Here is a 24,617-nt window from a genome sequence, read left to right as displayed (position 1 = left end):
TTGTATTTAGTTTTTGCATTTTATTATTGGTACAAGGAGTTGGTATGTTTTGTTAGGAAAAGCCAAAGGCTCAAGTAGACTACACAATTATCTAAATGTAAATAACGGTGCTGCTGAAATTAGAAACACGAGAACAAGGTAAATAGTTGTAATAATCTTTGTAAAACGTGACCAAGTCATTGTGAAACACACGCACCAGCACCCCCACCTGCTCACACTACTGGGTGCGAACGAGAGGCTTTGGACAGGGTACTGGTTGACCACCTCATGGTGCAGAATGTGAACAAGAAAATGGAGTTTTTTGTCAGTTTTGGGATGACCAACAATAAGCCAAACGCTATTCATATCTTGGGAGAAAAGGTGGTGGTGTTAGAGGACAACAGACACTGAGACTTGCAAGAAGGGAGAGCGCAGACTCTACTTCTTAGGGAAGCTTAGGCCCTTCAAAGTCTGCACCGAGATTCTGTATATCTTCTTTAAGTCTGAGGTGGAGAGTGCAATGGGCTTTGCAGCAATCTGTTGGGGCACCAGCATCAGAACCAGTGACTCAAAGAAATTGAGCAAACTAATAAAGAAGGCTGGTTCCGTGCTGTGGACTGCTCACGAACCCATGGAGCACTTTGCCTCAATTCACACTTTTGCTGTAACTAGAACAAGGATTACAGCGATGACATTTTGTCTCATCAGGACCAAGCTTTGGTACCCACGAGAACTCCTGGTCCCAACATAGTCATTTATTTTACAAGGAAAATCCATCACACACATATAAGAGGCCACTACAAACAATCTTAGAAGCCTTTGAAAATCTGCTCGCTAATGTTCTTGTGTCACATTTCTGTATTGAAGTAATGTCAACGCATGCATACCTCTTCAAAGAGGTCTGTGTGTTATTCTTATCACACAGATCATGCACCACAGGCATAAGGCTTGGGGCACTATCCCAAAGGGCTACGGAGACAGGGGACACCTGGTCATATTCCAGATATACAATAGTTTATATATTCCAGAAGGATAGACTAAACAGATAAAATTACATATAAAAGATATAAAATTAAGAGATTCATTGTTCTAATGTCCAGGTAGGAATATAAGACCAGTGGTTCATATGAACTGTGGCCACCAGGGGGCATCAAAGAGAAAGCACTTAAGATGTTCCATTGGTTGTTTGTAGATTATAGACATAAATGGCCAAAAGAAAAGACGGCCAACACTTCTTTCTACAGATGCTCCGTATTTCCTTTGCAGGGGGCACAGCGCAGTTCTGATTCACATCAGACAACAAATCTGACCTCTCTGCTGACGATGTATTTCGCTACAAGCAGCGAGAGGAGTGGTGGCAAAAAAAACAAAAAAAAAACGATGTCTGTATGTAAAATAAAAAAGGTAAGATACAAAACAATCATAAATATCAGGATATAGGCAGAAAATATACCAATTGTGACACAAAAGAGAGGCAAAACAACCTGTAAGATGCAAAAAGTGAAAATGTATGAAAATGTGACACAAAGTTACTTCATAGGAAAGTCTGAATGGCTACAGAGTGATTTAAAATAAGTAATTTAGAAACAAAAGACTTGGAATATTTTTGAAAATGTTTGATATGATACAAGAAAAATACAAGATGCAAATTGCTGACACAAGTAACAAATGCAACGCTTCCATAAGATACATATTTAACACAAAACAATGACAAACTGTTCCTGCATGGTTTGTGGATGTGTTGTGTCACAGATTAGTAGCAATTAAAGAGTTAGAAATAAAGATTTAGTAGTTAATATGATTGATAATTTGGAATAAAAAATGTTTTTTGCATGTAAAAATGCTCATGGGTTTTTGAAACAACTGCTGGAAAGAGTTAAAATCGGCTGCATGAGCTTCCCAGTTAGACCTTACTTCCCTTTGCCATTTCACTGTTAGAAATGTCAAAGATTGGGGCACATATCAGCAGCCAATAAAGGAAATCAAAGAAGTTCAACTAGTACAGCATTAACAATGGATAAACTGATTCTGTTCAAGACCCATGTAATCAACTGTACTGATCAAGCCAAACCTAGAGGTGCAGAGAAGTCTTTCAGTGTGAGATATATCTTGGGAGCATGTTAATAAAAGGTTACAATTAAATTGGAGACCTGGAGGGTCAGAGGACAAGATTCTATGATAATAAGACAGTGGAATGCATGCAGTCTGATAGAAAAAAGTCAAGAGTCTAAATGTTTTATTCAACAACTTAAAAAGCAGTTAGACTTTGTAATCAAAGTGTAGGTATTCAAAGAAATAGAGAGGAGGGTGATGGAGCAGGGTGTGTAATACAAGCAATATAACAGAAACTATTAGAAGAGAAGAACACAGATAGGGAGATCAATTCACACACTATACAATCATATATTGATAATTATTACACATAAGTTCAGAACTACACAGATACCTCAAAGAATTTACTTAATACAAAAAACGTTGCATATATCATCTCATAGTTTTATATTTGGGTAAGGGAAAGGATCAGTGTGGGATTATCAGTATACACAGGATAAATGATTGCAATGTTTTGTCATTACAATAGATTGAATTTAGAAGACCATTAAGATTCATAATTTGCTTGCACTGTAGTTCATCATCGCCCAGTTTACAAAATAATCATTCAGACAGCAGACCAAACGTTCTAATAGAATACAACAATAGGTATATAGAGTTAACGTGATCAGGCTTATCGTTATATTTTTATGGGTATCAGCTCATGTTGGTACTAAAGGAAATAAAATGGCAGATAAAGTTACAAAAGAAGCAACAAAAGCGCAGTCATTAATATAGTGGTTAACAATAGCAGGTCAGAAATAAAAAAACATCTTTCAGCATAAAATTAAATAGAGATGACAAAAGCAATTGGAGGAGAAGATGAAAGGATGATGTTTTACACTACAAAAGAAAGTGGGGTAAGTAAGATGTGAAAGAAGAAACAGGAAGAAGTAAACAGTACACTGTTCAAAATAGACAAATATGATGCAGGCAGATGTGACTGATATGGACAACAAGGAACATTAGAGCATGTTTTATTACATTGTCAGAAATATGAGGTAGAAAGAAGTCAGATGATTTGAAATTTAGCAAAGATAAAATCAAAATTGGACTAAACATACATTCTACAAACAGATTTCAAGGAACAAGTGTTGTCATATTTTGTTTCAATATCTTAAAGTAACGAAGTTAATTGAGACCATATAATTCTCATGTAAACGGATAATAAACCCACCGTCATTCTGAGCCACACTCCATACCAGTTGATAGCGGTAATTTTTGCAAACTTAAGAAAGAAAGAAAGAAAGAAAGCGAGGAAGAAAGAAAGAAAGAAAGAAAGAAAGAAAGAAAGAAAGAAAGAAAGACGCAACTGCCCCAAGAAATAGCACAATGAAAACTACATTTCCCATAATGCAAAGTGCATCCTGGTTGAAAGGTCGAAAACGTCAAACTTGTGCTGCATGAAACCGGGAACCACAACACCAAACAGATAATTAAGCCAAACGTTACAATTTGGAAAGTGTAAACGTCATTGAATAAGTTTCTTTTTTGTCTGAGTTATTCCTGTAGCTTGTTTGCAGAAATGTCCGGAAAGGCAAAAGAAATCTTACAGATGGACCTGTATGGTTTACTCGGCATTGAGAGCAGTGCGACATCGAAAGAGGTAAGCAAATGGTCTACCTGTTAAAACGAATCCCATTTGGAATTTGCGTATGAGAAACTGAAGAATACGGTTTTAACAAAATGTTTAACTCGAGGGTTTAACCGTTAAAGGCTGTAGTAAGAGGACATGTATGTCCTCAAGCAGGAGGCTATGGTAGCATGCTACTATGAAGCTTATACTAAGGTGTTTGTATCGTCTTTACCAGTGAAATAAAGTAACCCTAACAGCCTTTTATCGGTTAAAATAAACGTCTTGTAGAAAAATGATCGAGAAAATTTAACATTAGCAAGACCCCACACAAATAAAACCCATAAAACAGACAAACTAGCTAAATCACGCTATTGTAATACACCGAACTGGCCACTGGGGGGAGACGTTGCATCAAGCTGCTCCTTGTGTGCATAACAGAAGAATTACATGGGATGCTCTGGACCTTGAATTATATTTTGATTATGGTACAAATGCAAAACAGCATAGATGTGACATTTATTAATCAATAAGTCTGCCAACTCAATAAATATGTATCTGCTAAAATTAAACTAACATAACTGACCTAAATTTAACTGAGAGCAATATTATGTTTTCATTTGCAGGAAGTAGTGAACAAAAAGTTAGAAATGTTTTGTCATCTTTGCTTAGTAAACACAGAATTTAGCTTGAAAATTGTTTGTACATGCATAGATTTTCAGTCAATTCTTTAAAGGATCCCTGCTTCTCCCTTTTTCCTCTGTATTTCTCAGCCCAGAGCGGCTCACCATGGTGTCCTAAATCCTTTAGTTTTTGCTGCAACAACCTCTGCATCCAGAATGCACTGATCTAAAGGGGAATTAAAGTTTCTGCCAAAACGAGGGAAGAAGTTAATTTCTTAATTGGACTTCAAAGTGTTCTCTTCCCCAGAGGATTATCCCTGAGGAAGTAAGCGGTTGTGGCTTGTGCAGAGTTGAGACTCCAAAATGGAGTGGGTTGGTTCTGTGAGGTCTGTTGATGGTTGAGAGAGATAGCAGGATTGGGGTTATGTGTATTGCATTAAGTCAAAGGAGGGAACTCAGAAATCAATCATATGTGTGTAGACAGTTGTCGTCAGATAGGCCACTCATCCCAATTTTTTGTCCCGCTGCCATGTCACCACTTTTAGGCATGTTTATCACAGGGAAAGGGAAGAAGCTCATCTTGGAGCCTGTTTATGTGGGCTTTGCCACAGCTTGTAAAACATTGCTTTGACGTAGGGATTTTACATTCTCCGTATGTCCTCCTGGGTCTATAAAACATGTCTTTCTATTATCACTGCTTTTGGCCTTCCCCTGCGCTTTGCTGGCTAAGAGATGCTGGGAAAACTGGCACGTCAGAGCTTATGATTTAATGACTGCTGATGACTGGGGTTTGCTTTATGGTGGTGCTAAGGGGGGCTTTTGCTGAGGGCTAGCCACCAGAGTTGTACCTACCACAGATTGCTTGGTAAAACAATGTCAACAGCCAAGACCACACAAATTCTCTTGTGGTTTATTTAGCCACTCTAATTTTAATATACCTACTACCTAATATGTTGTGGTATTCAGTAACAGCTTCCCTGCGTGATTTACTTCCAAGTGTACTGGGTTGTTGTAGCTTATTGTAAACAAATTGTGGTCAGTGAGGAGTCACACCTTTTGCTTGGTTAGAGCGGTTAAAATTGCTGCATCCAACAGTGCGCTGGGGAGCATAATAAGTGATGCAGTGTTTTAAGTCTTTTAGTTTCAAACGAAAATGTGCTCACCATTTATGGTCGGCACACTGACCTGTATCCACGGTTTATGACATAAGACAAACCTTTAAAATAATGAATAGAAACAATCGCTAAAATATATATTTTGTTATCTCTATTACAGTTAGTTTGGAGTAGTCATTTGCTTTGGATGAGTACTGCTGTATCACGGGACGATGACACAAACATGCTCACAGATGAAAAGCCAATCACAATACATTGCTGTGTATCTACGTCTCTGTGTGTTCATATCTTCTTTGCCCATGTCCCCGCTCTTCTCCTTCTGTCACTTATCTCCCCGTTGTGCCTGCTTTCATCTTCCTCCTCCTGATATTGTTCTGTAAATAATATAATATTGTAATTAAGGAGGATGGGCCTATGGCAGATCAGGCAGCTTATCAGCCTCACAGGCTAGAGGCCCTGCTGAGGGTGTGCCGTGGCTGTACCAGGACCAGTTTGTCAGCTATAATTGGCATCAAAGCTTGGTAATGAGGACAAGATGTGGGCACGCAGTTAAGACTGTGGCAAGCAGGGATCAGAGCGGCACAGAGAATCTGTTTTCACCAGGAAGTAACCATTAAGCTACTGTTTGCCTGCTGCTGCAGGACCGTAGCTTGGCGGCTCCTCCGTCCATAGCCTGAAAGGTGGGACATGGCGGAGAATTTCGTGTTTGTGACATGTAAAATTTGGATGCAACAGGGGAGAATTTGAATTGCAAAAGACAGAAGACAATGTAGAATTAGAAACATTTTTCATCATCAGTGAGCACAAAGGTCAATATTTGATCTCTTATTGTCTCCTCTCTAGATTTAATTAATATTAGTACACGGTGTAGTTCTGTAAGATAACGGTGAACTGCTCAAAGATAATTGCTGTAGTAATTTTACTGGATTAGTTCTGTAAAAAGATGCACGTCTATCTGGGAGCTCTTACCCGCACGTGCTAACTTCTTCAAATGTTGGGCTGCTTTGGTTTATAGTCTGTAGGACTCAGGGGCCTCAGGGGCTTCCAGCATCAATTAAAGCTTGCGTGTTATGGCGCTGATGGGAGCAATCATGCATTACTTCACAAAACCGCACCGAAGGAACAGTAGACAGAAGATAACATGAAGGATGCTGCTGGAAGTAGAACGAAAAAGCAAGGAGGACTAGATAAAAATAGATGGAAAAGTAAGATAACTACCTCAGCTACAAAGAGGTAGAGTCAGACAATGATGATGTTTGGCAACATCTTTATTATCCATGAGAATAACTGTGATGACAAGTCGATTTCAAACAGTGTAGTTAGTCAAACCTTTTTCTTGAAAATAACAAAGTTTGACTTAAAGATGACGTGGAGACATGTTTATCCGGTCAGTTAGTTGCCTGTAATGATGGACACGATAAGTGTATTGAATGGAAGATGAGGCGCGATGTCATAAAGAATAATTATTTCAGGGATTCTGTTTATTTCAGCCGCTGTTACGTCATATCACACACATTTCTCTTCACGGTGAACTCTGCCACACTGTGTAAGACATGGCTGCATAACTAAAGCAAGTTTTCTGGATTTTATTGTCAGTTATTTACATATTTTGTGGAAAATGATGGAAATCAGTTCTTTATAGTGGAAGGCTTCTTTTTCTCCATGTGTTTCTTTGACTGGGCGTCTGCTGTCCGTGTTGTTGGTGACGCAGTGGCTTCCATGATTAATTTCTCCCCTCGTTGCTGATATTTCCATAAAGGAACAGCGCTTTGTTAAACTGTGTACGGATGAAAGAGAAGCGTTTTAACCCCAAACTTGAATGAACACGCCCTTGTAGCTTACTAAAATGCTGAGATAAAACTTTGATGGGGTTCATATATGGTAGAAAAGGAAAAGGAGAAATAGACAGAGGGAGGCTAAAAAGGGGAAATCGACTTAGGCCAACGGTAATGATATGCGTCTGGCTCCAGTCCACAGCCCTGCGTGTCAGTGTCGATCTCTAGGAGAGTTCTGTTTGCCAAGCAGAAAGACTAAACATCCCCTAATGATGTCTAGTCTCCCACAGCCCTCTAGATGAACCACATTTTCATTTACATTTGAAGAAAACAATCCAGTTTATGTAATAAGATAGAGATTGTGATTTTTGGAGCTTTCTGACCCACAACAATCTCCACAGGGTTCAATGGTAGCTTGTTAAAGTCATCTAATGCTCTAGAGGTTTAGCACTTGTATTTTAGACAGCGGGCGTCCAGCCTAATGTGTCTAAGTTGACTGGCGTGGAGGCTCATCCAAGCTATTGCTTAAAGGGCTGAACCCTAACAGATTACAACATTCTGCTTAGTTCCCTTTGAATTAAGGTTTGTTTCCCCTCACTGAGGTCAGATCTGTGTGCTTTGGCTTGCATTGTAAAGATAAATATGTGCTAAACAACTTACTGGGAAATGTTGAATATGCCAGAAGACAAATACAAATGTTTCCCAGACATGAAGGAAGGTGCTCCCACTTTTTGTGGCCTGTGGCATACATGCAGAAGAATGATTTGCACAGAGGTTAGAGGGGGCATACGTGAAAATATGCAGAATGTCCACATGTCTGATTGAGACTGGTGAGGATGTCAGGGTATGTGTTTGGTCTGAGCTTGAATGTATGGGGGATGTATGCGGCAAATCCTTAGCATGCAACGCATATGTATGAGCATGTGTTTTTGAGGTTGCGTGCAGAAAGCTTCAGCACTGCACTCTACAGCCCCCTCTGGTCTTTATGGAAAAATGTCCTGCTTCCTTTTCTTTCACTAAAGAAGCAGACATCTAATGAAAACCACCTTGTCATTAACTGGTCCCTACAAGGACCAATGATTGGTTAAAATTCCAAGAAGTGACCCAGAGTGAAGAAAACCAACGCTAACTACGCCTCATATGACACTATAATACTCCAAAAATATTGGTTAGTCTTTGGCTCTCTAAACTCTCCAAAGGTCTTGACTGCCAGGCTGAGATGTTGTTGGCTGTGGTCTTTGTGTGTGTGATATTGTAATGTTTTGTGACATCTTTACTGAACATTGTTAAATAAAGATGAATAACGCCAGTGTCAACTTCTGCCACATTTATCGTACAACCTGGCAACGAGCCTGACACTAGTTTGGATACTTTGGATACTGTTATGTAAGGCACATGAAGCAGGGGGTCAGCTCAGGTGTTAATTAGGTCCAGACAATACAACTCCAGAATTTCATACAAAAGTAGACCACATTTTATCTTTTTTTTTACATTAATCAGTTCCATCTTTGCGGTTTTATTGACCAAGAAATTCAGGATCTAGACAACAGAAGCAGCAATTTAGAAGTTTACTTGTACTTTTTGTGCTCTTCTCTGTGTGTCCTTATCTGCATTTTCCGCTTTCCTTCCAGATCAAGAAAGCCTATAGACAGAAGGCATTGACATGCCATCCAGACAAGAATCCAGACAACCCAAAAGCAGGTAAGTTAGCCTGTTTTTCTTTTTGTTCACCTTGTCTGCATTCTGACCCACAGACCTCTGTCAGTGATCTGAATCATTATTTTTAACCATCTGACGGATCAAGTTCCAGTTCCTCTAGAGTCCCACTTTAGTTGAATTGAATACTGCCAGACAGTGTAGCCACAGCACTCCATCACAATGCTAACCGGGGCCTGTTTCTCCCACCGGCTTTCTAGCCTGAAAAGACATCACCAGCTACTCCATCACAACAGTTTCTACTCTCCATCCTGCTTTAGTTCTGCAGCCTGTTGCCAACCAGCATGTCAACAATTAGACCAGGAAGTTTCAATGTAGCTTTTTGTCAATCGAGTGGAAAAAAAGCACCTTGGACAAAAGGCTGCTCATGAGGTATGTTTTTAAGTGAGGTTTATGTGGTTGCTGGATGGTTCAGACAATTCCTAATTTTGTCAGGAAAAAAAAAAAGCTGGGAATATGGTTGGGTTGGGAGGTTGAGAGGGATAATACAAAAGCAGGGGGTCAGTTTCCCAGAAATGGAAAAGAAGTGGTTTGGAGGGCCTCAGCACTTGAACCCGCACATAGACAAAATGGGTCTCTATTGCACGAGAGCAGGGCAAGTTTTGGGAGTTGCTGCACCCCCTCGGGGAAGGTTGTATGCATATGAGGTGATTTAGGGGTTACAAATCCTCTTTGACTTGAGATACCCTCGACTATTGTTCATTACCCATAACCCCATGTTATGACACTCAGAGCTGCCTTGTGGGCACAGCAGATTCACCCCCAGTTGAATTTTCATCCTAGCCCATTATATCCGTGTAGGTAACCGGACCGGCAGCACGATCTCCAGAGCCCTCTGTTAGTGTGCACTGCCAGTGCCCACAGGGAGTAACAGTATCGGTCTTTAAGGCCTCCCATAAGTGAATGATTAAGCTTCACTAGTGTGATGCAGTGGTGTACCATTTGTTGGAAGAGTTAGGTCTCCGAGGGTACATTTGTCTCTGTGTGTGTGTCATATAGACAGCTGGGGTAGCGGTGTTTACAGCAGTGGTCCTTAATGGAGGATGGATGAGGAGAGGCCAATACAATCCACTTGTCTTTGGAAGAAACAGTTTTTCTGAGACTTGCAGCGGTTTCTAAGGCATTAGACTTCTCATTTTTCACCAGCTGCATGTCCAAGCACCATTTTAAAAGGTTTAGGCTCTTAATGCCTCTTTTGGAATAAGTGACCTGTAGATGTTGTGACTTCGTCTACTTTTCATTCTGTATAAATCAACATTACCATCTCAACTACCTTCTTCCCATTTAGAAGCTTATCAGTCAGTTTAATCAGTTTGATTGTTTTCTGTTTGAGGTTATATTCCATCTATAGTTGGTTCTGTGTGTGTTCAACTGCAAACTGTTTCGAGTCGCTATATCTTTCATCTCTCTCTTCTAGCGGAGCTTTTCCACCAGTTGTCCCAGGCTCTCGAGGTGCTGGCTGATGCTGCTGCTAGGGTAAGACCAACCATGTGTGTTAACCCATGAAAAGGATCCTAATACACACAGAAAATGTGAGTATGTTCATTCTAATGGCTAATGCTGTTTACAGGCTGCCTATGACAAGATTTGTGCTGCTAAGAAACAAGCAGAAGAAAGAAACAGGAAACTAGATGATAAGAGAAAGAAAATTAAGCTTGGTGAGACATTTTCCAAATCCCTCTCAAAGGTCTCAAAGGAGTTACTGGTCTTTGGTATTCTTACTGTAAATATTTATATTGAAATCAGATTTCTTAGACATATTTCAGGGTTTATACAACGATGCCTAATATTTTAAACACACTAAGAAAGTTGCATGAAATTACAGCAAGAGGTTAGCTAAGATTGCTTTGAGAAAATAATGACTTTATTTATCATTTGTTTTTGGTTTCCTTTAGCACAATAGATTTGATATGAACAGATATATATGTGTGTGTGTTTTTATGACAGACTTAGAGACCAGAGAGCGACAAGCAGAATCTCAGAGCCAGGAGGAGGTGCAAATCACTAGAACACTTGAAGAAGAGGTAAGAAAATTCAAGAGAGACAATAAATTAGAAATGTCACCAATATTACATGCCTCAGGCATGCACTGGAAATGAGGTGTTTACGTGCATCCAGGAATCTTTGGAGAAGGTACTTTTATTCTGTTCTTTGTCAAAAACTTGCATTGAGTTAAGATCTTCTGAAGGCTTGGGTTGGGATCAAAGGCTCAAACTGAGAGAACTTTTTATTACCAGCATGTCAAACTTATCAGTAAGCCCATTAAGTGATATTACATGACTTTCGCTCAGAACCCCAGTGATAAATTAAAGCTGTGCGTGTAAATCCATCATGAGTCATGGCATATGCTTAATGTGTTTAATGCATCTAAATATGGGGTGTTTGTACAGAGGAGGTAACCAATGAGCTGCATCATTCCATTTTACGTCTTTGTTACAGTTTTTATTGCCTTTAGTGATGAAATAAGGTGGGTTAGACTTTACTGTAAACACAGAAAAGGACAGAAAGAATGATACCAAAGTTTTTATGGGTGTTGTCTGTATTTTATGTGCATTTCTGAAAGATTGCCCGCTTGAGAGAGGAGGGATCCAGACAGCTTGAAGAAGAACAGAGGCTCATCAGAGAACAGATCCAGAGAGAAAGAGAAGCACAGCAACAAACAGGAAACTACACTCAGAGAAGTACATATACTTCCAGGATTTAACCATCACCAGATTGTGCAAGTCTAGGTTAATCGAGCCATTTTTAGTGAAGTCATGCACTGCCATGATAAATCCAGTTTGATCCACTTGAGCCTTTTTACTGTCCTGAAACCTCACTTGAGTGAACCTTCATGCTTCCCAGTCATCATACTGTCAGTCCAACCACAACAGCCACCAGGCACCCCGTGGTTCACCAAATATTATTCAAGTAATGAACAATAACATTAACTGAACTTACATGAGAAGAGGTCTATTTCAGTTTCTTGGCAGCAGCGCAACTTGGCAAAGTAGCATAAGATCGCCAAGCACCGCACATGCACGCATATATGCAACTTTTAACCTCTTGGTAATATTTTTGCTGTAAAAAGCAATGGACTCTTATGGAGCAGGAAACTCTCCCCCTTTTTGTGGCTGAACAATTACTCAATCACAGTCAGCACATACTTTGAGTCTCTTCTGTTTACACGCACTCAGCCCTCCCATGTTTAGGGCTTTGCCTGCAAGAGCCATACATTTACCACATGACAACCATTTTTAAATTGCAGCCCATCTACATGTGTATTGCAATAAAACAGTTGCTTCTTTGTCTTTTCTCTTCTTTGTCTGAGCTCCTCCTAATTATTTCTTACAGACCCAGGAGTGGAGAGATGTTCTAAGAGCAATGTAACCCCCAAACTGAAGGTAAGGCTTACAGCTACGGGGTTTAAATCATTGGACACGACTGTAAAGGGAGGGTCAGGGTCAGGGCTGCAGTTGTTGGAAAAGAGAAGGGAGGGGGTCCCAGTATACTCAGGAGAAATGCTCCATTTGAGTGAAAATGCAGGCAGACACTCAGTGGGAGTTTGATAGACCCTTTAGCCATTTGTAATTCATTATTTGGAGACCACATACGCTGTCTTGCCACATGTTTCTCTAACGCTCATTCCTCCAGAGTAGGCACGATGTTGTATGGAGACCAGTATCTATGCCAAGAGAAGGCTTATTATATTTCCTCCTGGAAACGGCCGGCTCTGTGCGTATTAACAGGCACGAGGGATGTTGGTTAACGTGTTTATACGTAAATCTGGTTTTAAAATTTGAGAAGCATCTAGTGCAGCAGCATACTCCCTGATGTTTGTGTATTCAATTAGAAAAACAAGCTGCAGCCAGACTGACAGTATCACAAATCACATACACTGACATGGGAATGTTGGTAATGGCTGCCTGATTCACTGTGCAAGCAAACATCATTTTAAAGGTTTTATAAATTTCCAGCTTTTACATAATAGAATTCTGCAACAAATGTCTACACCTGTTCTCCTAAAGTAAATGCTTGGCGTGAGCTTTAGAGCTGTGTATTGTACTCTGCAAAAGTATTGAGCTACCTTTCATTTCTTTTCCTTTTTTAGTCAAACTTTGTATGTTAGTCTGTTCACACATAACAAACAATATATATTATATTATATATTATATTTAGTGAAGTCTGAACAACAAATGCCACAGCTATAACACATTTTAACTGCCACAAAAAAAAAAATCTTAAATTGAATTTTTGCACCAACAAGGTGATTCCCAAAGAGCTACAAGATGAAAACTTGGCGTATCTCAGCATGGTGTGACCTTAGAGAGAGCTGAACAAGAAGTGGACTGAAAATCAAAGGCAACAGGTCTTATGGAGGGATGAATCCTCCCCAGAGCCCGGACCTCAACATTATTGAAGCAGTGTGTGATCATCTTGACAGAGAACAGAACAAAAGGCAGAAAACAACCAAAGAAGAGCTTTGGGATGTCTTTCAAGAAGCCTGGAGAACTATTCCTGAGGACTAAAGAAATGACAAAACAGCTTGTCTAGGAGGGTTCAGGCTGTGTTGAAGAATGAAAGTGGTCTAACCTTCCTGAAGACTACTTAAAGCGATTGCATTTATTTTGCTTTATTTACTATTTGTCCATTTTATTAACTTTTACATATTTCCTGGAAATAGGTAATGAAAGAAGGTTTGACTTCTTTTGCTCAGTACTCTGTTTCAAAATTTAATCCAAGCTAACTTGTGATGTTTAGTATTTAGTTTGATTTTAGTAAGCCATGTCATGAAATGTTCAACAAAATGTATTAACTGCTGTCATCACTGGCTTTATTTTCTTTCTTTTCTTAATTCAGTCTGGCCTTGAAACTGGGATCCAACACAGCAGTGTGCCTGTGTTAGGGGCTAAAACCATAAACATCACATCATACAAATACTTACATATCTTATTTGAAGATTAATCGATAAGACAATTATCAGTGGCTGGAGTAGACTGCACATTTTCAACAGTAATTACTGGGAAAAGATATTATGTAGACTTGAATATTCCCAGAAATCCCGTGTCTCTGACAGTGAGCAGAGAGCTGGATCTGAATCAACACGTAGTGCTTGCCATTTATTATACAACTCTCAGTAGTTGCAGTGAAATTGGCTGGATCCTGCTGTGGTTCACACATGGATATGAGAAGTTAGACAATATCTCTTTTTAGCAGTACGGGAACTCGCATCAGCATTTAATCACAGGACTGGAAGCAAATTTAAAAAATTGGGATAAATCATATTTCCCCTTGTGGAGGTTACCTTCATACCCAAAGTAGTTATGCAAGTATCCAGTATGATGGAAAGACATTGTCACACACCATGTAGAAGAGGAGGATTTTCTCTGTTTTTTCCCACAACACAACACCTTGGACATCACGCTGCCCTAGATTATTTTAGTAATTGCTTTTTCTCGTGTTGTTTTCTTTACTCTGGTGAGTTATAGTAAAGCAGGTGAGTCACCGTGCATTCCCTGGTGCACAGGTCCATGTGTTAGTTTTCAGCCATTTGCCCAGCGCCTCTGCAAGGAATGGAAATTGACTGCAGGTCTTGCAGGTGGCTCCATGATGATGTTCCAAGAGTTTAACAAATAATTTCTCCTGTAGCTCCAGTATGTCTTGATGTTTTTTTTCAGAGCCAAGCCTGTCTGGCACTCTTTGCCTCCACTGCAGCTGAGTTTAATCAGTTGTGCTCCAAAGATTAGAAATGATCAAGAGCTTCTTAAGTTCTTAAAAGTGCTCATGACTAGTATTGACCTCTCCCTTTTCTCTTGTTTCTCTTTCTTCCAGCTGAAGTGGAAGTGTAAAAAAGATGACGACTTGAATGGAGGTTACTCTCAAGACATTCTTTCTAAACTACTGCAAAAGGTGGGCTTAATGAAAATGAATGGACTTCAGCCACAGTGCTTCAAGACATAATTTATTGAACAAAACGCTTTGGAATACAAGAAGAAGCACCCCCCCCCCAAAGAGTTTCTAAATCAATTTTTTGGGAAATTAGCTATATGCATTCCTTTAGAAGCAATATTATCACAGGGTGAAATCTTGTTTAATCATAGGTTTTTGTCGCTGTCCTCACTGTCCCAAGGCAGATCTTCATCATAACAAATCTGCCTGCAGAGTCCAGCCATATTTGAGGTCTGTATGACATCAGTGCTGTAGATTGTTTACTCTTCCCCCTAAACAAGGCCCATTAAGTTTTGTAGCAGTGAAATTGCTTAGGGCGATGTTGTAGTGCCCTTTAAAAGCCACGCACGGCATTGTTTGTGCCCCTCTTACCAGGTGATTAAGCAGTGCCAAGGGAAGCATTTGGAAATATGCTCTTCTCATGCAACCCACCTTCTAACATGATCTCTCACAAGGGCTTTCGGTGGGGTACAGGTTGGCCTGAAATGGGGATTAGGGTCAGTGACGTCAAGTCAGCAGAAAAAAAAAGGCACTCGAGTTTCTCTGATGCACGCATGCATTCAGTTTGGTCTCAGGCCAGAGGGAGTAAAAACTGTGCAAAAAAGGTGTTGTTCCCTTTCGCAATTCGCAAGAATACATTACAGTTTAGAAAGAAAAGGATGTTTGAGATGGCAAGCTCCAGTGAGTGACAGCTAATGGTTTGAGCAAGTAGAAATAGCCACTGCCGTGTGGGAAAATAAGTATGCTTATGTGTGTATGTGTATGCGTACGTGTTTGGACTTGTGTACTTTGGCGTCGTCAAATAATAAATCTTTGTGAAAAGGGTAAAAATATGTTAAGATATTTATATTTTATGAAATAGAAGCCTTTTGAGAGTCTCCTTTGTCACTGTTGGCTGGCTCCAGAGTGTCCTCAGTAAGCGTTAGCATTCCAGGACTTTCCAGTTCCCAGAAAGCTATATTTTTCCAGAATGAGATTCTGAACGACTACCTCCCTCCTACTCTTTGTTTCCAAGCCCGGTTTTAGCTGAGAACAGGTTAATAACAAGAAGATAGTGAGGTGGGTTTATATCTATTGGACAGAATGATGAGCGGTTCATTGCTCTTTGCCCGGCTCCTCTTTTTGGCCAACCTTTACTCTGTTGATATTCATGATCGGGAGTTTAATGTGACTTTTGCCACTTTACAAAAAGTAAGCTAAAATAATGACATCCTATTGAGATGTCATGAGACCACAGATTTTTTTACACAATGCTGTTTTTTTCAAGATGGCGCCGGTGAGGTTGGCTGCTGTCTTTCCTGCTCCAGACATTTATTTGTATTTACTTGTCTTAAGCGTTATTTTTGTGCCTAGGTTTTTTTTATTTTTTTTTATTTGACATATTTATATTCAAATTTTATCCTTAATTCTTGGTTATACTATGTATGATTATGTATGTGACAAATAAAACTCTTGAATCTTGTAAGATTCTTCTTCATGATGTGACTGACTAAGCTCCGATCTCCCAAATTTCAGCCAATCGGCTACTGACCCCTGACTTGTATTTCAGTGTGTGAGTGTGTTGCATTCACCAGTGTCTGCATATGTTTTCTGTTTTCATGGTTATGGATTGTACTGTGAAAGGAAATACTAATTCGAATGTTCTGCGTCTTTCCTTTTCTTCCACTTGACTTTTCTTTTTTTGTTTTTCTCCGGTGTCTTTTAGTACGGGGATGTTTTGAATGTGATTGTATCGAGTAAGAAGAAAGGAAGCGCTGTGGTAGAGTTCGCAACTGTGAAAGCAGCTGTAAGTACCTAAATCTTGTGTCCTCATTCTGCTTTTTAAATTATAAAATCTCCAAAGGAGACATTTGGTTGGAACCGCTTTTCTTTTACCACTGGTCTCAAACTCTTAGGCCACTTGCTGAGTTTGATTATTTCTAAGAATGACACCAGTCACAGACTTCCGTGCCTCAAGACAGTTTTTGACCTGAACGGATGTTTTAGTCATTCCATGTTGTAGAGAACTCAACGCTGATTTGAACCATTGGACTGAAGAACTTGAGTCATTGTTCCTCAATGTCTGGCTCCTCAGGCTCTTTGTCATGATGGTGCACTTTTTTTAAATTGTGGTTTCCTCTCACCACAGCATGTGGTTTCCCTTCAAAAAACATCTCTGGGATCTGGGCATCTTTTTGACTTTATTCTGACCGACAAAGATCCGGTTCGTTTTTTATTTGCGCACCAGTTCTGCTTGAGAACTACAGACAGCAACCAGTTCCACACTCATTATCTCCTCATTATCTAGGAGGTTGCTAGTTTTCCTGGATTTAGTATACACCCATTCATGCCTCTGATGTATGATCTGACTAGTATTTGGATCTGGCTGGAAACTAAGATTTCTTTGGAATAATTCAGGATGCGGACAATTAAAACCCTAATAAATCATGTGACTGTGCACTAACAGCTCATCATTAATGTGTTTTAGGAGCTGGCTGTTAAGAATGAAAGTGGCCTGAGTGGTAACCCGTTGAAGATTTCTTGGCTGGAACGTGAACCTGAAGTTGTTGCCGCAGCATCGCAGTCTGGCCAGTTCAGTTCACAGGTACACGAATATGCATCGTTGTGATTCTGTTCTCCTCTCATTAACTCATTTACTCTGCCTCCAACAACAATACTGACTGCCCCACAAAAGAGGTATGTAAACGTTCGGTGGTGCAAACGTTGCTCCAGTGCTTTCACTCCTTTCGTCTGGCCTCGGACAGCCTGTTTGCTTAAGTGGACCTCAGTTTATTTGTTTTGGAGTGTTGAGGAGTTGGCCCGGCACTGGCCCAGAGCCACTAGCCGGTCATTCATTAACGGAAATGACCCGGGAGACCCCAGGAATACTGCATTTCACACAGCAGCCCAGAGGAGGCAGTGTGAAATAATGTTCGCCTGGAATTTGGAATTGATATTTATGACAAAATGTTTTTTTTTAAGATTAGAATTTAGTCTTTTATGATTTTGTATCTTCAGTTTATTGTCTTAGATGTTTTTCATTTTTTGAGGTTTTTCTAATTGGGGTAAGAAGAAAAGGACTTTTCCAACTCCAAAGTTGCATCTGAACTAGGTTTCACCCTTCAACCAAGTGTGCGGTGTCAGACCTCCTACTTAGGGTTAGAATCTGAGACTGAGGCTGCACACTGGGACTTGTCATACTAATCTTTTTAAATGTTATTATGGTAACTCAGTTTGCTTTACTGGTATCCAAAACTGATTGCCTCACCCTTTTTATTTCTTTATTTTCTTTGTCCCCCAACCAGGAATAAAAACATTACTGTGTTTGGGTAAATTTCAAATTCGCCTTGAATGCAAGCGCTTGTCTTTAAAGAGGCCACAGCAGCTGGCCTGGGATCCATGGACATGAGGGGCATTTCAGAAAGAGGGATGGAGATGATGAGAACCCAGAGCCATGGAGGTTCTCCTTCTCTGACTTTATCTGGGATCTAAAAATCTGATCCCTCCCTGGTGCCCCAGCATCAGCCAGCTGCAATCACATAGGAGCTGAGTGGACAAGGATTTGCTTCTTTAACCTCAACAATCCAAACACAGTGCTCAGCAATTCCGGGTCGTACTACAGGGAGCTTAGAGACACAGATGACTTCAGCCTCAAATTCAGTTCCATCTCTTTTCGGCCTAATAAATTAATCCGTAGCCAATGTGAAATGGTGAATGAATCAGGGAAGCCACAACACAAATTCCCCATGAAGATGCTCCCTCTTATGCTCCAGAGACCTTGAACATGATTGACCACTTTCCCAGACAAACCCGTTGAGGGGCTTGTTCTGTTTTTGTTCTGCTTGTCCTGAAAGCATATATATTATTTATCTGATCTACTGCACTCAAGAGGAGTATCTCAACTTGGTTATTACTCTAAAATATTTAGTAATAATAATAATAAAAAAACAAAACAAAGTCAGGAATGTGAGTTTAGACCAATAGACTTGTTCAAAATGGCTCATTAACCTAAATAACATGACTATTCAGAATATCTCACTTACTTGGACAGCATAAATAGCATAGACACCATACAGAGGCCTTTTCTGAGAGCTGTAACTAAGTGCTGCGTCAGAATGAGGATTTCACATGTGTGGCCAACTGTATGGATTCCACAGAGTCTGAGTAAAAGTCCGTATAATTCCCAGACTCACAGAAATGGAATCACTATCTAACTCTCTGCTTTGGCCCTGCCAGACCTGATGTCTGTGCCTCTGGAGAGATGATGCCATAATTTATCACCGTGTTCATGGTTTATTGCATAGTTTAACATACCATATTTTCTAAAGTGAATCCGTCACAAAGGAATTAAATCTGAGCTTTCTATTCCTGCCTCTTCTATCTCGAGCCAGTCATGGCAGGGTTGTCACGACACAAACCAGATGCAACAGATGAGCTATTCTTGGATTGTTTTTCCAGTCTGCTGGTTTGCTTGCGCTAAAAAAGCGCACTCTCACCAAAAAATATCCCTCGTGTCTGGACAAGATGCTATGTATGTGGCCATGCTGTTGGTACATTCAAAGCTGGACTGCACCCCTCTCTGATTGGAGAAAATGGCTGTTTAGGAGACACGAGGCAGAGCAGCTTTCTGTATTTTGTAGTGATGAGACAGAGAAAAGCTTAATTTAAAATTTTTTTGTGCTTTGATGCCTAATTTTGTTTTTCCTTATTAGTGTAGATATTACAATATGTTGTATGTTTGGATGGATAGGGTAAAGGCTGAGAGGCCACAAAGATTTGAGGATGGAATAGCTTTGATCCCCTGTCCAGAACACGACTCTCAAGGTAGAAATACCTCTACAGAAAGGGTCGGGATGCTGGGTGAAATAGAATTAAGAACAGAATGCACTCTGTACTGGGAGGCTCAGTTACAGCTGGAGGACGTAGCTCATTGTTTCCAAAACTGTGATCTTTGTATTTTAGTCTAAAACTGACAAAATAACTCATTCGAGCTACTCTTCAGTGAGATAACAAGGTTTTTTGGTATTAAGTATGACAGCAGTTTAGACTTTTGGTGAGGGAGAAGTAATTCCAGATGTAATTTGGATAACTCCCACTTCTGACAGCTTTTTGCAGTGCAGACAAAATAATTTGTCCTCAGTTACAGGTTCTTTGTTCTCACATCGTTGATGTGACTCAACAGTTGTTGAGCTGAGGTTTATTTATGTTGTTAGATGGACCTGTCATAGCGTGGTAAAAAGCTAAGACTGTAGGAAGGCTTTTTGTTTAAAGAAAAAAGACAACTCATTAGGTAAGTTTGAGTTTCTGTGTTTGCTCGGTGGCTCAATAATTTGTTAACATAATAACCGTCTGACGTTGCACAATTTTGTCTTCTAACGACTGTGATCATCAAGTCTTTGTAGCCAACGAAGAAACACATTCCATTGTGAGTCCGTGTGACCCAATACCTTTGTCCTACCTGCTTAACCTACATCTGCTGACACACCCTAGTTAGCTATTTAGTCTCATGTCTTTGTGACTCAGGTGCACCTCAGAGCAGTTAAGTGTATACAAGCTGGCCATTTCCCCGAAGTTTTCTGTTTATTGGTATTTTTGACTCAAGTCTGTTTAATTTAGGCTTTTTCGTCTCTAATATCGTTGTGCTTGTTGTGTTGGACTGTCCAACGCTATAATTTATCTAAAAGATGGTAGACAAAGTGACAGATTAGATTTGTTTTCTGCATTTTGGCATCCATCGGGGTGCGTAAACACTTGCATGCAGTTTATCCACAAAACCACCAATCTTAGAATTTGAATCATGTATTTTCCTCTTTTATTTACCCAAAAATACAAAATTATACACTTTTCGATACAAAAATGTTTCACAATGCGCTATTGTCATAACATACAAGTAATAGAGATATCCAGTTTAAAATGGGAGATGCCTAGACATGCAATGCAGATGTATCCACGGACATTGTTGTTTCTGTTTGGACACGCAAAGAAGTCTAAATGCGCTGCTTGAATTGGGAAGCTTGTGGTTTATATGTTTGGCAGCATCAGCAGCCCATCCTGTAAACCCCCCATGAGGCACCGTTCTGACACTCTTGTGTGTTGACCTGAGAAAAGTGGACATGTATTACCCGCATAATTGTCAGTCTGACCACGCGAGCAGACGTGCACGTGTGTTTCTTTTTGCTGGTGTGTCAGTGTTTGGGAGATGCAGCACGTATGTCTCTCGTGTCAGAGGTCTGTTTGTTCAGAAGGTAGCGTTTAAACCCTCATCAGGATTTCTGCTGCAGTAATGGATGTCTCTGGTCCTCCTCCCTCGACACCCCCCGCATATGTGGAAGTATTATGTTACCCGTTACCACTCTCATTTTCGTGCACCGCTCACCAGAGCATCGGACTCTGATTTGCAGCTAAGAAAACAGCTTGCTCCGGCATGTTTTTTCTTTTCTTCTTCTTCTGAGGTTTTGGACTTGTGGCCTGGCTTGGTGTTCTGCCCAACCTGCCACCACTGGCTGGCTTTTATTGGAAGCAGAGCTAAGTGTTTGTTTTCACTGTACTGTTGGGAGCGAGAGATGGGGGGTACCTTGGTCTACCTTTGAGTGGGGCCTCTGGGATGCGTGCGGAGTAAAAATTGCCCTTTGCACACAATGGATTGGCAAGCACGCCATGAGCCAAGACATTACAGCTCGAGGACCTTGGATTCCAGTCTTAGCTTTTCTTTACTTGAGCACAACACGATGAAGACTTAACAACAATCCTCTGTGTGGTTTGAGTGACTAAAATACCAAAGCAGAAATACAGAAGAAGCTGAAAATGGCGATCTTGAAGTTTGACATCAGACAGCGTTCATTTATTAACTTCAACAATGTGCCTCCCTCTGCAAACGCTGAATTTTAGCAGAATATTAACTTTGAGTATTTGCTGCTTACTTTTTAACACATGTTGTGGACGACAGTATTCTTTGAGAACGCTTTCATGTGCTCTGTAAAAAAGCCGGATGTTCATTTGTCACTCGGATCAGAGATATCTGATTGATATCCTTGCTTTAGGAAGTTTCTAAATGTTTTTAAATGAGGGTTGTGTCACCACAAGTTCAGTGTTCAGTTGCAGTTCTTCTCCATATTCCAAACTCATTATGCTTCTTTCATATTTTCTTTAATTGTGTAGTTTTTCCATCACCTGGAGGACATCATCCAGGATCGAAGGGCCCAGGTCGAGGCTGAAAGAAAAGCCACTGTCCTCGTCCTTCTGTCCAGTAGATATGTCACAACTCTCTGTAAATTCTTCATCCCTTTCTGAACTCACACTGCCTAGTACAGGCCTGTGAGCCTGATTAGGACCAGCGTTACTCCCTCCTCGGTAGCGTTCCTCCTCCCTTCCCTCCTCATCTCCTTCGTCATTGTCCAGCAGTGGCATAGAGCTGCATTTCTTCCTCTTCTGATCCACAGACCAGTCAGGGCTCTGTGCGCTGTCTGTCTCGTCCAGGTTCAAACGAGGGGGCTTTGGAGGTGGCGAGCAAGCCAGCAAGAGGTTCTGCTCACTCTGGGAGCTCTGAAGGAGCAGGCCGGGGCCCATCTTTAGAAAGGAAAGATCTCCAAAGCTGTCTCTGTTGGCATCGTTTCCAATGTGAGAGATGTGGCGGAAATCACCCAGTGGTAGACTGATCATGTTGACAGAGAGCACCTCCCTCCGCTTGGAGTTCCTGCTGGGCCAGCGAGCAGAGGATGGTTTCCTGTACAGGGATGTTCTAAGTGGCATGTTGACAGTTCGGGTTGAGCTACACTTCGCTCTTTTTGTTCCTCTGAGTTCTCCCTAGTGAAAAAAAAAAACAAGAAAAGAGACAACAGTGGATTAACAAATGGTAGTATGGAGCAGTGCTGTGCTCCCACTTATTCAACATCTGTCAGTTTGATGAGAAACGTCAGCCAATGTTTAAAGGCTGCACCTGTTGCATTTGATTTTAGTTCAGTGAAATTCTACGTTATTTGGCAGCCAAGGGATGTTCCAACAATGCTTTGAAGCCTTCATTTATAAATATTTACTTTCCAAATCCCTGTTTCCTCTCAAAAGTGCAGGTGTGGTCTGCTGGATGATCTCCAGAGGAAGTCTATTAATCTACTAAAGACTTCCAGTAACAAAAGAAAGAAAAATGCAATCCCCAAAAGGAAATTGTTGTCCTGTATACAGTGTCTAAGATCTCTTCACACTTTGTTTTGGGAGAATGGGATTGTTTTTCAGAAATACAATTATCTGAAGTTTGGAACAGACGTTTATTGTTTCCTAAAAACACAGAGAACTAGGAAGCGTTACGGTTTTGCTGTTGTGTATAAGAATATATATGAATGTGGAACTTTACAAAGTCAGAAACTACTATTCCATTAACAACACTCAAAACGCTATAGTTTAAATGCAGTAAGATGTTTTGTAACAACTTTAGGAGGCTTCTATAAGATTTATATTTGATTTCTGCCAGCGAAACGTAAAACCTCTTGCTTGAAATGAAACAATACAATAACCATTTTGATTAAAGTCAAACTTAATCCAACAAAACAAAGGAAACCTTCTGTATTCCGTGACCTGCAATCATTTTATTGGCTGAAACAGAACTTGTTTCATCAACTCAGACATGTCGATTAGATAATCTCGTTAGCGTTTGTGATTTTACAGTCTCCCAACACCTTTGCCCACATTAGATCTGTGTTCGTGACTTGAAACACTCATTCTGCAAATTTGTAAGCCACTTCAGCAAACAGGTTTTGTTGGCCTGTAAAGGTTTTATCGGTACTTTAGTAGCAGCAGGAGATTGGGGAGCATGGACACAACAGCATTCCTTTCCAAACATGTCAGTTCGACCAAGGAGGAGTCTTAGGATTTCAGCCACGAGTATAATGTTCAGGAAAGACTTTATGGCCAAGTAAAACTGAAGAAATTCATTAAAGCAGATGAGCCTACAAACATTATTTTTGTTTTCGATAGCGTTAATGGCAGATCTTTAACACATGACTTTACTTAACGGCAGAGTAAAAGCCACGTGTAATTTCATGCAGTTTATCTGCTGTGGCCTCCAACAATAACTTGGATAAATACTAAGTTACAGCTTACCTGTCTTGCTGAGAAAATGGAGGATATTAAAATCCCACACATGCACGGCCGTCTCTGTCAGGAGTCTAAGCTGCGTCTACCTGCTCTCCCTGACAAGCTCTTCCTTGACATGATGGGACTTGTCAACTGTTACAGGGAAGACCTCATTACTCAGCTTTGAAATAAGGAAACAAAGTGAGAACTAGTTGTCTACTCCTCCATGGTGTCATAGTATCAAATTTAATATCAAATTGTTGCTTTTAAAAAAAAAAGAAAAGAAAAAAGAGAGATTGTTGCTTACTTTTCTCTGCTTGTTCCTGGACAGTGGATCTTTCTCTCCCCTGGTAATCCTCCTCAGTGTAAAGTCCCAGTTATGTGGCAGAACGCTCTCCAGGTGTGTTGATGTTGAAAGTCCTCTTTGTGTGTATGATAAGCCAGGGGAAGTCAGAGTACAAAAGACATCAAGGTGGACGCTTTACCTTGCTTTTAATCTCAGCTTTTCATACTTTATATTTAAAGTCATCCCACTGCAGGATCTTTGTCAGTCGTCAGATTAAATCATCCGGCCTTTGGACCGACTCTGCCCTTTCAGTCAGAGGTGTTGCAGTTAAGCCTTGCTGGGTGATTGGCCGCACCCTTCACCTGCGGGAGAGTGGGCGCAAAGCGGGAGCGGTTGACTTTTTTCATGTCATTATTTTTTTTTTTTAGAAAGACTGAAATGCTGCACAGCTTATTTCAAGAGTGGGAGTGTGTTTGAAAGAGTGGA

The 24,617-nt window shown here is 40.4% G+C and overlaps 2 protein-coding genes across 4 annotated transcripts in view; one reads left to right on the top strand and one right to left on the bottom strand.

Annotated features, from left to right (window-relative positions):
* The first annotated feature begins 3,429 nt into the window (after positions 1–3,429).
* Positions 3,430–24,617, top strand: part of dnajc17 (DnaJ (Hsp40) homolog, subfamily C, member 17) — a 28,720-nt gene continuing 7,532 nt past the window's right edge. Inside the window, exons 1-10 of the mRNA XM_072365012.1 lie at positions 3,430–3,676; positions 8,788–8,857; positions 10,290–10,348; positions 10,443–10,530; positions 10,820–10,896; positions 11,436–11,553; positions 12,206–12,255; positions 14,684–14,761; positions 16,506–16,586; positions 17,268–17,384. Coding sequence (XP_072221113.1) covers positions 3,596–3,676; positions 8,788–8,857; positions 10,290–10,348; positions 10,443–10,530; positions 10,820–10,896; positions 11,436–11,553; positions 12,206–12,255; positions 14,684–14,761; positions 16,506–16,586; positions 17,268–17,384 — 819 coding nt within the window. The 5' untranslated portion in view covers positions 3,430–3,595. The remainder of the gene's footprint in view (positions 3,677–8,787; positions 8,858–10,289; positions 10,349–10,442; positions 10,531–10,819; positions 10,897–11,435; positions 11,554–12,205; positions 12,256–14,683; positions 14,762–16,505; positions 16,587–17,267; positions 17,385–24,617) is intronic.
* On the bottom strand, positions 21,874–24,430 carry LOC140269969 (cdc42 effector protein 2). 3 transcript variants are annotated; one of them, XM_072365013.1, is made up of 3 exons: positions 24,153–24,430; positions 23,873–24,026; positions 21,874–22,582 (listed from the first exon to the last, which is right to left on the bottom strand). In XM_072365013.1, the coding sequence occupies exons 2-3, from the start codon at positions 23,912–23,914 to the stop codon at positions 21,926–21,928; spliced, it is 699 nt and encodes a 232-aa protein (XP_072221114.1). In that variant the 5' UTR covers positions 23,915–24,026; positions 24,153–24,430; the 3' UTR covers positions 21,874–21,925. The 3 variants fall into 3 exon arrangements, with proteins under 3 accessions (XP_072221114.1, XP_072221116.1, XP_072221115.1); XM_072365015.1 differs by having other exon boundaries at positions 23,873–23,998; XM_072365014.1 differs by lacking the exon at positions 24,153–24,430 and having other exon boundaries at positions 23,873–24,080.

The sequence above is a fragment of the Leuresthes tenuis genome, unplaced genomic scaffold (assembly GCF_036924035.1).
Source record: "Leuresthes tenuis unplaced genomic scaffold, fLeuTen1.0.hap1 SCAF_15, whole genome shotgun sequence".
NCBI classification, from domain to species: Eukaryota; Metazoa; Chordata; class Actinopteri; order Atheriniformes; family Atherinopsidae; genus Leuresthes; species Leuresthes tenuis.
The sequence above is the reverse complement of the archived record's forward strand: the minus strand, read 5'-3'. Positions and strand labels throughout refer to the sequence as shown.

Bases quoted from the DNA above. Each gene is read 5' to 3' on its own strand.
- LOC140269969 (XM_072365013.1), bottom strand. From the start codon at position 23,914: ATGTGTGGGATTTTAATATCCTCCATTTTCTCAGCAAGACAG. The intron at 22,583-23,872 runs GTAAGCTGTAAC...TTTTTTCACTAG, and splicing joins CCATTTTCTCAGCAAGACAG to GGAGAACTCAGAGGAACAAA.